Below are 11,521 nucleotides of genomic sequence, written 5' to 3'. Positions count from 1 at the left end.
CTTTAAAAAAATTCTAAAGATAGCTTAAGAGGATATTGTTGATTTGATGGATGTTGGATAAGAAGATGGAAATAAGGGTTCTATCTTTAGATGACCATATAAAAAAAATATGAAAAAGAAAAATAATTATAAATAGGCAGATTGAGAAAAAGAAGATTGAAGATTTTTTTGTTTGTTGGATCTCTTAGTAATCAAAGTAAGTTTCTCTCACTGTTACAATTTAAGTGAAAATTATAGTTTCTAAAATCTTTATGATGTGCTGTAATTTTATTGATATATATATATATATATATATAAATAAACTATCACCTACATTTGAATCTACATGAAAACTCATTAAAGAAAAAGAATGGATTTTTTTTTTCAGAATAATAAATAACTATGCAAAAAACACGAAAAAAAATAAGTTTCATAAATTTAATTATTTTTATTCATTTATATAGATCTGGACGCGATTTTTTTTATTAAGTGTATTTTTTTAATATTAACAATAAACTCTTACGTTTTTTTTAAAAAAAACTCTTATCACGTGCGTACAATAATCTGTATTGTCTCGCATATAAATGTTGAACTTAAATATATATTTTACAGTTTGTTTAATGATTTTATCGTTTGTTTTTTTTTTCACATATTTTTTTAATTTCATGTAATCAACCAAATGTATTAAATGTAATAAAAGAAGTCGTTTATATTTTTAATTTTTTCAACTTTTATTTATGACATTTTAACATGCGTTACAATTTAATAAATAGGTAAAATGTATATAAATTAAAAAAGATATAACAATTTGATAATAAAATTCATAAAATATAAGGAAATAATAAAATGTGAAATTATTTAATGGTATATTTTGTATTGTTGTAGAATATTTGCAGAATAAGATTGATTTAATTTAAGTAAGGAAAATTGGCGTAGTTTAGTAAATTGAATTGTGTTTCAGAAACAAATTATTGGATCGGGTGGGTGAGTGGTTTCGGGTCGGGTCATACCAGTTAGATTAAAAAAATAAAAAACAAATTAGGGTTGGGTGGGGCATGAGAAATTCAGAAGCGAGTCTCTCTTTAGAATCCCTCTCCGCAGTGTTCGCTCAATTTCTTTCCGGCGTCAAGTTAGCCATCTACGGTGCGTCCATTGTCAACGCACAGTTAGCTTTTTTTCTTATTAGGATTATGTTAATCGGATTAACGTTTATTGCAATTCAAATTTTTAATGCCTTTTCCCTATGCTGTTCTTTGTATTGCATTCCCTGTCATGTGACTTCGATTACAATAACTTTCAAACCTTTTTCCTGTGTTCTGTACTTAATTATTTAGTTTCCAAACCACACTGCAAGTGCCCTTGTGTTTGTTATGTTGGTACTCTGTATTTTATCTCTCTGGGTGATTTATCTCTTCTTGTCCCTGTTCTGTATTCTAGCTGTTTGATGATGTTCCTTACACCTAACAGGTTAATTGTGTTTAATATTTACAAAAATGAAAAATAAAAGCAAATATTTATGTTAAAAAGTGTTATGTTCCTGCAAATTTGAAACAATGTGTTACTGTATGAGAGGATTATAGTTATATTTCTTTCGGGTTCTTGTTTGACCCCCTACAAGTTCTGTTGTATGCTTTTGCCAAATTTCCTGTATTAACGCAATGCTCGGTATATGTATGTATGGAAATTTCAGATTATATGCTGAGCGTATCTTTGGAGGATCTGGAATTTTGGCAAGATTAATTTTGTAGTGATTAGCGTTGTCACACTGTGTAGAGAATGCCTCTTCAACTTTTTGATGGCAGTGATTCTGAAAATGATGACATTTCAAAAATCAAGATAGATGAGGGGTATGCTCGCAAGTTTGAGCACAACAAGAAGCGGGAGGACCTCCAGCGGTTTGAGGAATTAAAAAAGAAGGGTGTTATTGACTCATCTTCACCCTCGCATTCTAGAGGCGAGGAAGACTCTGAGTCTGAGGCATCGGATGATGATGACTATGAGAAACTTGTTAATTCTAGAAAGAGTGACAGGGAGTTCTTCGATGCCTTAATTAAGGTGAAGAAACAAGATCCTATTCTTAAGCAAAAGGATGTTAGGCTTTTTGGTACGGATGATAACAGTGATGATGAAGAGGAGAATTTTAAATCAGAAGACAAAAGGGGTGAAAAGCCAATGTATTTGAAGGATGTGAACGCAAAGCATTTGATTGAGGAGGGGGCAGATTTTGGCCATGAAGAAGAGGAAATGGAGGAAAAGGGAAAGCGAAAGGGCAAGAAGGTAATGTCTTCCAAAGATGAGCATTTTGTTAATAAAGATGGGAAGAAGACTTATGGTGATGAGCTAGAGGAATTGAAAAGGGATTTTCGGAGAGCTGTAGAAAAGGAGGGTTTGGAGGATGGTGAAGAAGAGTTTTTCACTGTAAAGGGGGAGGTGGGTGAAGAGGATAAAGTAGATAGTGATGACAAGGAACTTGAGGATAAGTTGGATGAATATTTTGGTGGAGATGTAGAATCAAATGAAAATTCTAAGTTTCTGAGAAGCTATTTCATGAACAAAATGTGGATTGACAAGAATGGAAAGAATTTGAATGCTGGAGAGGATGAGTTGCAAGAGATTTCTGAGGATGAGATGGAGCTCGAAAGACAAGAAGAATATGAGTATAGATTTCAGGAAAATCCAGGAGATAGGGTGTTGGGTCATGCTCGAAAAGTGGAGGAATCAGTGAGGAAGAAGACAAATACAAGGAGAGAGCAGAGAAAGAGCAAGGAGGAGAGAATGGCTATAGCACAAAAGGAGAGGGAGGAGGAGTTGAAGCATTTAAAAAATTTGAAGAAGCAGGAGATACAGGAGAAGGTTAAAAAGATAATGAAGACCGCAGGGATCAATGATGATGATCTCATCCCGTTGTCTATGGCAGAAATTGAAGAGGAATTTAACCCAGAGGAGTATGATAGAATGATGAAGGCGGCATTTGATGATAAATATTATAATGCAGAGGATGCTGACCCTGACTTTTGTAGTGACAACGATGACATTGAGAAGCCAGATTTTGAAAAGGAGGATGAATTACTTGGGCTTCCTAAAGGCTGGGATGCATGCGGATCTAATGGTGGGTTTTTAGCTGCAAGGGAAAAAGTGTTGAAAGAAAAGATTGAGAATACCAGTGATGATGATCTCCCAGATGGAGGAGAGGAAGAAGGAGTAGAGGAAGAAGGAGATGAGGAAGAAGAGAAGATTCCCGAGGAAGGTAGTCGGAAGAGGAAGCGCAAAACAGCACTTTTGGAGAAAGCAAGACAGGCAATGATGGATGAGTACTATAAATTAGATTACGAGGACACAATAGGGGACCTGAAGACTAGATTCAAGTATGCTAAAACAAAACCAAGTAGATTTGGCATGAGTGCCTCAGAGATACTATTAATGGAAGACAAGGAATTGAATCAATATGTATCCTTGAAAAAGCTTGCTCCCTACCGGGACGAAGAATGGAAACTAAGCCGACAAAAAAGATACGCGCTGAAGATGAGGGCTAAGGAGCTTCTACGTGCAGCAAGTTTGGATAAGAAGAAAAAGCTTCTACGTGCAGCAAGTTTGGACAAGAAGAAAAGGAAGAAGTCAAATGTTGATTCTGGCAAGAAAACTTCATCAAAAAGTGTTGTGGAGAAAGAAGAAGCAAGCCCGGAAGAATCAAATATTAATACGGATAATTTATCAAGGAAAGCCAAGAGAAGGCTACAAGGGGCTAAGTTGAAGTCATCACAATCGAGGCTGGAGTTATATGGCAAAATCCCCTCAAAATCCAAGCATGGAGGAAAGCACTGAAAGTTGTCAATAATTTTTGCAGGTAATAATTACTTTAACGCGTGGTTAATTTGAACTAGCTATATTAGAATTCAATGGTTTAATGAAACATTTTCTTCTGCTTACTTAACAAGAAGATTTATTTTAAACTAGTGTGATTAATTATATTCAGTTACAATTGAAGTAGTACCGTATCAAGTTTATTTATTTTTTGAAAAAGATTTGTCTCCCCCGCCACAACCTCGTCCGCAAGTAACTTACTTTTGGGTGTTTTGCAGAAGGAACCTACTAACCGAGGAACTTAATATTTAGAAGAGGATTGGAGCTTCATGTTGCAAAATACTGAGTGGTGGATGTGTTGTCCAAAGTGTTTTCTCCGAATTAGATTAAATGGAATTTGTCAGTAAACTGTCAGTTGGACCTGCAATTCGTTTTGACCAAAAGTTGGTGCTCGTTTTTGTATTTTTTTAATATAGCATTTAGAATTTGTGCTTTACTATTTGTCTGTCTCGTGGATTCACTAGTTCTTTCTGATTGAATTCAAGTTGCAACTGTTTCTACAACTTAATTGAGCCCAATTGGACTTCGTGGCAAATATGTATACAAGTATACAACCAACTTATTAATTTACTGATCGTTGGGCTCGTCCAGGCCTGAGTAATAATGACGAAAAGCACAGGAAAAGTCTTTGGCTTCATGGCCATCGCTGCAGAGCTCAGTATATCTGCACTAAACAAAGTTCATTAGTAAATAAACTGCTTGTACTTCATATTCTCAGGACAAACAGAATTTGCACTTAAAGCTATTAATAGAGTTCATGTAGGAAATTATTTACTTCGGTTCCTCTGCCAAATCCAAATTATATTATACATCAACACCAGCATAACGTGTGTGCGTTTCTTTTGTAGTGTGGTAATGTGTTTTTTTGGATATTAATTTGCCAGTAAGATAGTAATTGATATAACTTCGTTGCAATGGCAAAGGCATGTCATTGCATAACGCCAAAGTGTTAGTTCAAGCTCAACTAATATATAAAGCACATTGGATAAATTTTCCCATTCATTCCTGATAAACTATTGAATTATGGGACCGAACATTCATGAATTTGGGAAATACAAACAGAATGTCATCCAACAATTTTGTGACCAATTATTTACCAAAATAATTAGTTAAAAAATGCACACTGATAGAGCCAAAATGAATTGATTTTTCTATATAAAAAAACACAATTTATTTTGCTTTAGTAAAAAAAAAAACACTGTTTGCACCTTAATGCTTAACCAACAGATTCATATTATGTTTTAAGCTCCAGAACCACAAGAATTTTAACCAGTGGATTTAACAGCTAGAGTTGTGCATGAAATGCCAATGCTATGCATGCAAAAAGAGGGACTTACATATTTTGAGCTTGTGATGTTAGTGGGAATTTGCATCCAGCCAGTTTAGCTGATTCTACTGCCAGGTTCAAGTCTTTAGCCTGGAGCACACACACAATTACTTTGACTTATTTTTAAGAACCTAAAATTCAAACTTCAGCAAACACTTACACACTTGTGTATAAAACTTAAAGTAAATAAATAATCCAATTGATCACAGAAAGAAAAAAAAAATCACAATAGACTTTACATTCAGTCTAGAAACATTTTTTTTTTATAAAAGTCTTTACTGGCAACTTATACATATTTTTGAATATGGAATCCAACATCAGATTTCACAAAACAAAAATGTAAGAAAGGATCCTGAGAAATGTATAAATGATCGCTTTGTAATGACTATTCATACTATAGATTTCCAAATGGTACAATTATCCAAATTAAACATGTGCAAGTAGAGTTAAGGGTCAGTTACTTACCATAAGCTTGGATGCAAACCCTCCTATATAATCCCGTGACGAGGGCACCCCTTCCATTAGCCCAGGAACTGGGTTGTAAGCATCACTGTAATTCATGCAACTACAACATATTAATTTGATACTCTAAAAACCAAAACTTTAACCTTCTAAAAAATTCCTTAAAGGTTATGTGAAAAATTTATTGCTAAAAAAGGAAGCATATTTTTGTTTTCAGGAGAAAACTACAAGTAAAAGGTCTCAATGAATATAACAAGACAACAGATACGTGGACTATCTTTTTGATGTAGTTAATTCTAGGAGCTTAAGGTCACTCCAAGAATTTAGGAAACGAAGGGAGGGAATTCCATTGGAAGAATGGATTTCAATTTGTATTGAGTTAAGAGGAAGAATTCAAGAATTACAATAGAAGTTTTTTCTATTTCCTTCTCATAGCAGCCTTATATAGCTATCTATACAGCTTCCTACCAACAGAGAAACAGAACCGTGTAACTGCCAAACTAACTTTGTCCTGTAACACTTTTCTAGGAAAAAAATACCAATAACGAGTTTGGAATATGTCCTTTGTAGTGAAGCTAAGTAAAATCAACTAGTTATGTGTCTCTCAGACTATGTACTTCAACATTATGGCCTATTGAATTTCATGGTACTTTCATTTGTATTAAGGGAACAATACTCCTTACCGATTCCTTTATACCTAGAATATGACAGCTACTAACTCTAAGGCCTTTAAGAATCCTTTCTACCACATTTTATTAATGATGGCGATGAAACCCATATAGTTCAGCAGATAATTGTCTCATTGAGTCAAGGGAAAAAAGAACCACATACCTACTCCAACAGCGAGCACTGGAGCAGTTAAATATATTTGTCAACGTGGTAGCAGAAACACCTAGAGATTGGCCTAGAGCAAGAGCTTCTGATATTCCCAGCATGCTCACAGCCAAAGCCAAATTATTGCAGATTTTTGCTGCCTAATAACAAAATCCAAGACTAATACGTGACTTACAGCTAAACAGGCATTTGGGAGTACCAATAAGTAATGTGTAACTTACGGAACCACTTCCTGCTCCACCACAATATATTGCACTTTTACCCATTGAAAAGAGTATGGGTTTTGCAGCAAGAAATGCTTCCTCAGAACCACCAACCTGGGGAAGTTCCATTACATGTTCATTACTCAATTTATTGCCAAAAACTAACAACTTTTTCTGTGACTGTTTTAGCAGTGTTACCCCATTCCCAGGGGCAATTCATGACAGTACAGCCTTTTTAAATTAGCCAATAGTACCTTTGATGCATTATACATAATATTGAGGCATGATTATAATCAAAATTTAACATCAAATTGAGAACGAACACACTAAACTATAGTGAACTCCTAGTTTGGTCATCAGATCATTAATTTGGTTGAATGATACTTTTTTGACACCAGAATAGTCTAACAGTTACTGCAAACTTGGAACAGATTGAGACTATAATTAATGTCTCTATTTTTTCAAACACCAAAATGGGAGTCTACTCTAAAAATTAACATCTTCAATGGGAATTGGAAAAATTAGTGATACAATGTTCGTTTGGTTTCTGGCAACAAACACATGGCCATTAAGCTACAATTATATCATAGTTTTATGTAAACTTTCTGCATGTTAAAATAAAACAGTAACAATACCATAAAAGTAAGAGTCCCAGCTTCAGCTGCAGTTACACTTCCGGATACTGGAGCATCTAACTTGAAAGGTCTTTCCCAATCACCTACACAACATATAATAATCATTGAGTAGTACCACCACATTAAAGGAGTAAATTGTTCTTTTCTTTTTTTCTTTATAAAAGCTTTCATGTTAGACATTACTATGAAACTTGACATCTCAGCTAGGCTGACACCTCAAGTAATAACAATCATCTGCCAAAATGAGTAAATTGTTCGACAACCTACTGATTGCTTGAAAAAATAGACAAGGAGGATGTTATGACAGCCCCTCTATACATTCATAAAGAAGAATATAACAAGACAACTTATACTCTACAAGACTTTATCTAACACCTACACATTTTCATTTCAGACCCATCCTCAAAATGAATACAGATTTGAATTCTATTTGCGAAGCAATGCCTGATGATATAATGTGAAAATCTACTCATTCTAAAAGCTAGACTACTGAACAAAGAAAGTGGTGGGCAATTTTCAGTTTGGAATCAGTTTGGTTGTAGTAGTAGTTCTACACTAATTTTACACATTCCTTAACTAGAGATCTGTTATTAACTTCAAAATCAATTAAAATGTTGAAGGAACATCATGCAACACAATGACTGAAATTAGATTCATCCTTATGAGAAGGACAGGTGGACTAATAGAAATAACATTAGAAACATTTGCCACATATGATTGATAAAAGAAACAAACTCTGAAGTAGCAATGGTTTAAGAGCTTCAGAAAATAAATTACAGAATCTTTATTAAATATTTGAATGGCAAGATAACATTAGAAACATTTGCAACATATGAGTGACAAAGAAAATAAACTCAAAGGTAGAAAATGTTAAGAGCTTCAGAAAATAAATTAAAGGATCTTTATAAAATATTTAAAATGGAAAGATAAATAAAATGCAGAACCCCAGCTTTGTGATTTCAACAATAGACATGATAATACTCGGGTTTCTGTGCGAGACCAAAATAAACAGACACATAACGAGACAAGTGTTAAACATATTCCATGAAGAGGATAAAAGTTCCACTCAAGTTTTATACAAATACCAGAATTTTGTGAATTGGATAGCATAACCATATACAAAAGTGAAAGACATTTTCATAAAATGGTCAAGGATTTTCCATTAGAACAAATTATCACGAATGAGTATGATAAAACTAATTCTATGGTGCTAAAAGGACTAAGAAATTCATACATGAAAATTCAAGTTACAATAATATACTAGGTTGACATTTCACTTCATGTTACCTTTCTTTTCTTTTAGAATGTGATTAGAAACTGTAGCAGAAAGATTTCTTGATGTTTCTGGATCAATAGTGGATGAATCTAACAACAACCATGGCCTTAGGAGTTTTCCACCATGAAGCAAACCATTTGTTCCAGTGTAAACATCAATCACCTACTTAAATTAAATATGGATGTTATTTTGGTGTCAGAACAAAGTCATATAATAATATTGGGAGCATTATGACAAATCATTGAAACCTGAAATATCCTAAATGAGATATTCAGGTGCACACCTTAGAAAACTGTTCAGCTAAATAACAATTTATAATTCAAGGAAGTCTGCAATTGACGCTACCATTTATATAAAGCTAAAGCTAAAAATGGCAGAACGAATACAATCAGACTATACAATAATTTGACACAAGGATTGACTATTAAATAAGTTCATTTATATGCCTACAAATATATATTACAAATCCTATGTTATTTCAGTTAATGTGCTACACTAGGTTAAATAGGGAACAATTGATGAAAAAAATGAGAAAATATTAGGTTTTATCATGTTACAGGATCAGAAGCCATCACTTTTTTTTGCATATATGACAGCATTACAGGTTACATAAAACATTTTCCAAATTCTTTTTACCAAAGAAACTATATGGAGAAGTTGACAATCTTATAATCTGAGCCAGTTTACAGAAAAGTTGAAATCATAATTCAAATATTAAGTTGTTGAAGAACTATCCAAGAAACTGAAGCCATGAAAGATGTAATGTATTCACATGTAAGGGAATGACTTTTGAAACTAATGATCGTACTCACGTGGGCAGAAGTAGGTAACATTGTGATTACAATATCACTTGCTTCTGAAACTTCATAAGGTGTTTTCTTTGTGGGGATTCCCATCTGAGAGAACATCTCTAGAACATCAGAGTTTCTGCCAATTTTTAACAAATTCAATTAAAAACACCACAAGCATTCTGCTTAAAAGAGTAAAATTTGAAACAACTGAAAGGCTGGGATGGAGGCCCAAATAAAAACAGAGTAAGCAAACAGCTTAAGGATTCTAGGATGATCTTAGAATATTAGAATGTATTTTTACTTTATATTTTTAATTTCCCTTCGGAGAGTGACACACTTGTGGCTCATTTTTCAGTTGTTGACATCTTTTAGGTTTAAGGGTATTCCTAGTATACCAATAATAAAAAATATCAATCTTTACTTTTATCTTTTCAATACTTCTTTAATGGCAGATGAGTTTAGTCTTACAGTAGTGTAGCTTTCAGCTTTCCTACCAAAAACCCAATTATATTAACAGTGCAATTAACTCAGACTCCCCTTATGAATCATACTCTCAAATATCTATATTTTATGAAGAAAAATGATTTTTTGACACCCCATTTTTCTTTTGCTCCAAATTACACTTTTGGATTACTTATGTGATAGGGGTATTTTGGTAAAATAATAGACATAAATGAGATATAATTTGGAGCATTGGTGTCAAATTATCACTACTCATGACTTGTAATTTGGATTACTTTTATGAATTGCCCCTACAAATGAAATGAAAAAATACAGTACTGTCAGAGGACAGATTTAAGAACAAAGGCATGATAAGATCAGGAAATGCTTAAAAGATTACAAGTCATGAACTGTAAGACTGAATCCAGCTTTGATCAGATTATTTGCCATTCGGGACCCCATATTTCCAAGTCCAATGAATCCAATATTCTGCAGTGCATCAGCGAGGAGAAAGTGAAAATTTACAAAGCATGCATCAACTTAACAAGTAACAAGTCAAACAAAAGGGTGCATACTCATTGCCACATTCCAGTGTAACTCAATTTCAGCTTAGGAAGGCAAAAATCAATGATAAAATTAGACAGAGACCTGCAACTGACGAGGGGAAGCCTGTGCCGAAGAGAAAGTGCGTATTGAAAAACATTTCGAAAGAGAAAGCAAAGATTTCACCCTGCAAATCGCCATAGATACCTTTTCTATCTGTGTTTCTTTTTTCAGTTCAATTTCTTATCGTGACACCTTCTTTTGTTGCAAAATAAGATGAGACATTCACAGTGGAACCACGTAACCACGTGCTTTTATAGAAGATCAATTTAAATACGAAACAAACTTCAGTGTCAGCATGGATCTGTTAAGACTGATATTTGACTTCTGTGTCAATTCCTACGTTGAAGTTTAAATCCTTTAGTAATTAATAAACATAATTGCGTCTAGCACACTTTTTTTTATTAATAAATGTTTATGCGAGATAAAATAGAATTGAGGTTAGGATAAGATTATCCAATTTGACATTAAAAACAAGATTAAGCTTATGTTTTTATACACTATCCTTTCTAATCCATTTTATAAGAAACAAATGATCATTTAATACTACTATTTTAGTTTTAGAAAAAAGATAAGAGATAATATTTTAAATACACTCTTTCTAAAATGTTTTGAGTTTTTATCCTTATTTAATAATTTATTGTAATTTTAGAAATTTGAATCTGAAAAAAGTTAGGGATAAGTATGAATGAATCTTTGAATGTGGACGCTGCATGACGACACGCTGGTCCACCTTGCAGACCGCACGCATATCATTACAATGACTAGCTGCCATTTCCCTTTCTTTATTTGTTGCTGAGTCATGTGTCACCAATGTCTTTTTCTTAATTAAGCAATATCAGTTTCTACTCACTTTCATCTCAAATTGCTTCCATAAATCCATCTCCAAATTCAAAAAAGAATAAATAAAATTATAAAACATGAGTAAAATTTATTATATAGTTTTTTTTTATCGGCCAAAAAAAGAAAGAAATATAAACCGAGTATATGAATAAACTAAACCATAAATCCATAATCATATACCAAAACTAAAAAAGACGTTATAAAGTATCACTCCTTCTCTAAAGAAAAATATACATTTTTAAATTAAGATTACGCAAAGAAAAAAA

The 11,521-nt window shown here is 33.2% G+C and overlaps 2 protein-coding genes across 8 annotated transcripts; one reads left to right on the top strand and one right to left on the bottom strand.

The window, feature by feature from the left end:
* Positions 1-1,019: 1,019 nt before the first annotated feature.
* Positions 1,020-4,343, top strand: LOC137832033 (uncharacterized). Its single transcript, XM_068639999.1, has 3 exons — positions 1,020-1,122; positions 1,670-3,823; positions 4,059-4,343. Exon 2 carries the CDS (start codon positions 1,756-1,758, stop codon positions 3,799-3,801), a length of 2,046 nt encoding a protein of 681 aa, XP_068496100.1. The 5' UTR covers positions 1,020-1,122; positions 1,670-1,755; the 3' UTR covers positions 3,802-3,823; positions 4,059-4,343.
* LOC137832035 (probable 3-hydroxyisobutyrate dehydrogenase, mitochondrial) lies at positions 4,286-11,015 on the bottom strand. 7 transcript variants are annotated; one of them, XM_068640007.1, is made up of 10 exons: positions 10,385-11,015; positions 10,210-10,298; positions 9,390-9,504; positions 8,589-8,739; positions 7,302-7,384; positions 6,685-6,780; positions 6,461-6,603; positions 5,633-5,717; positions 5,178-5,257; positions 4,286-4,504 (listed from the first exon to the last, which is right to left on the bottom strand). In XM_068640007.1, the coding sequence occupies exons 2-10, from the start codon at positions 10,269-10,271 to the stop codon at positions 4,408-4,410; spliced, it is 912 nt and encodes a 303-aa protein (XP_068496108.1). In that variant the 5' UTR covers positions 10,272-10,298; positions 10,385-11,015; the 3' UTR covers positions 4,286-4,407. The 7 variants fall into 7 exon arrangements, with proteins under 7 accessions (XP_068496108.1, XP_068496107.1, XP_068496101.1 ...); XM_068640006.1 differs by having other exon boundaries at positions 4,286-4,509; positions 10,385-10,753; XM_068640000.1 differs by having other exon boundaries at positions 4,286-4,509; positions 7,302-7,393; positions 10,458-10,753.
* Positions 11,016-11,521: the final 506 nt, after the last annotated feature.

This window comes from Phaseolus vulgaris, chromosome 6 (assembly GCF_000499845.2).
Source record: "Phaseolus vulgaris cultivar G19833 chromosome 6, P. vulgaris v2.0, whole genome shotgun sequence".
NCBI classification, from domain to species: Eukaryota; Viridiplantae; Streptophyta; class Magnoliopsida; order Fabales; family Fabaceae; genus Phaseolus; species Phaseolus vulgaris.
This window is presented reverse-complemented; position numbering and strand designations above follow the sequence as displayed.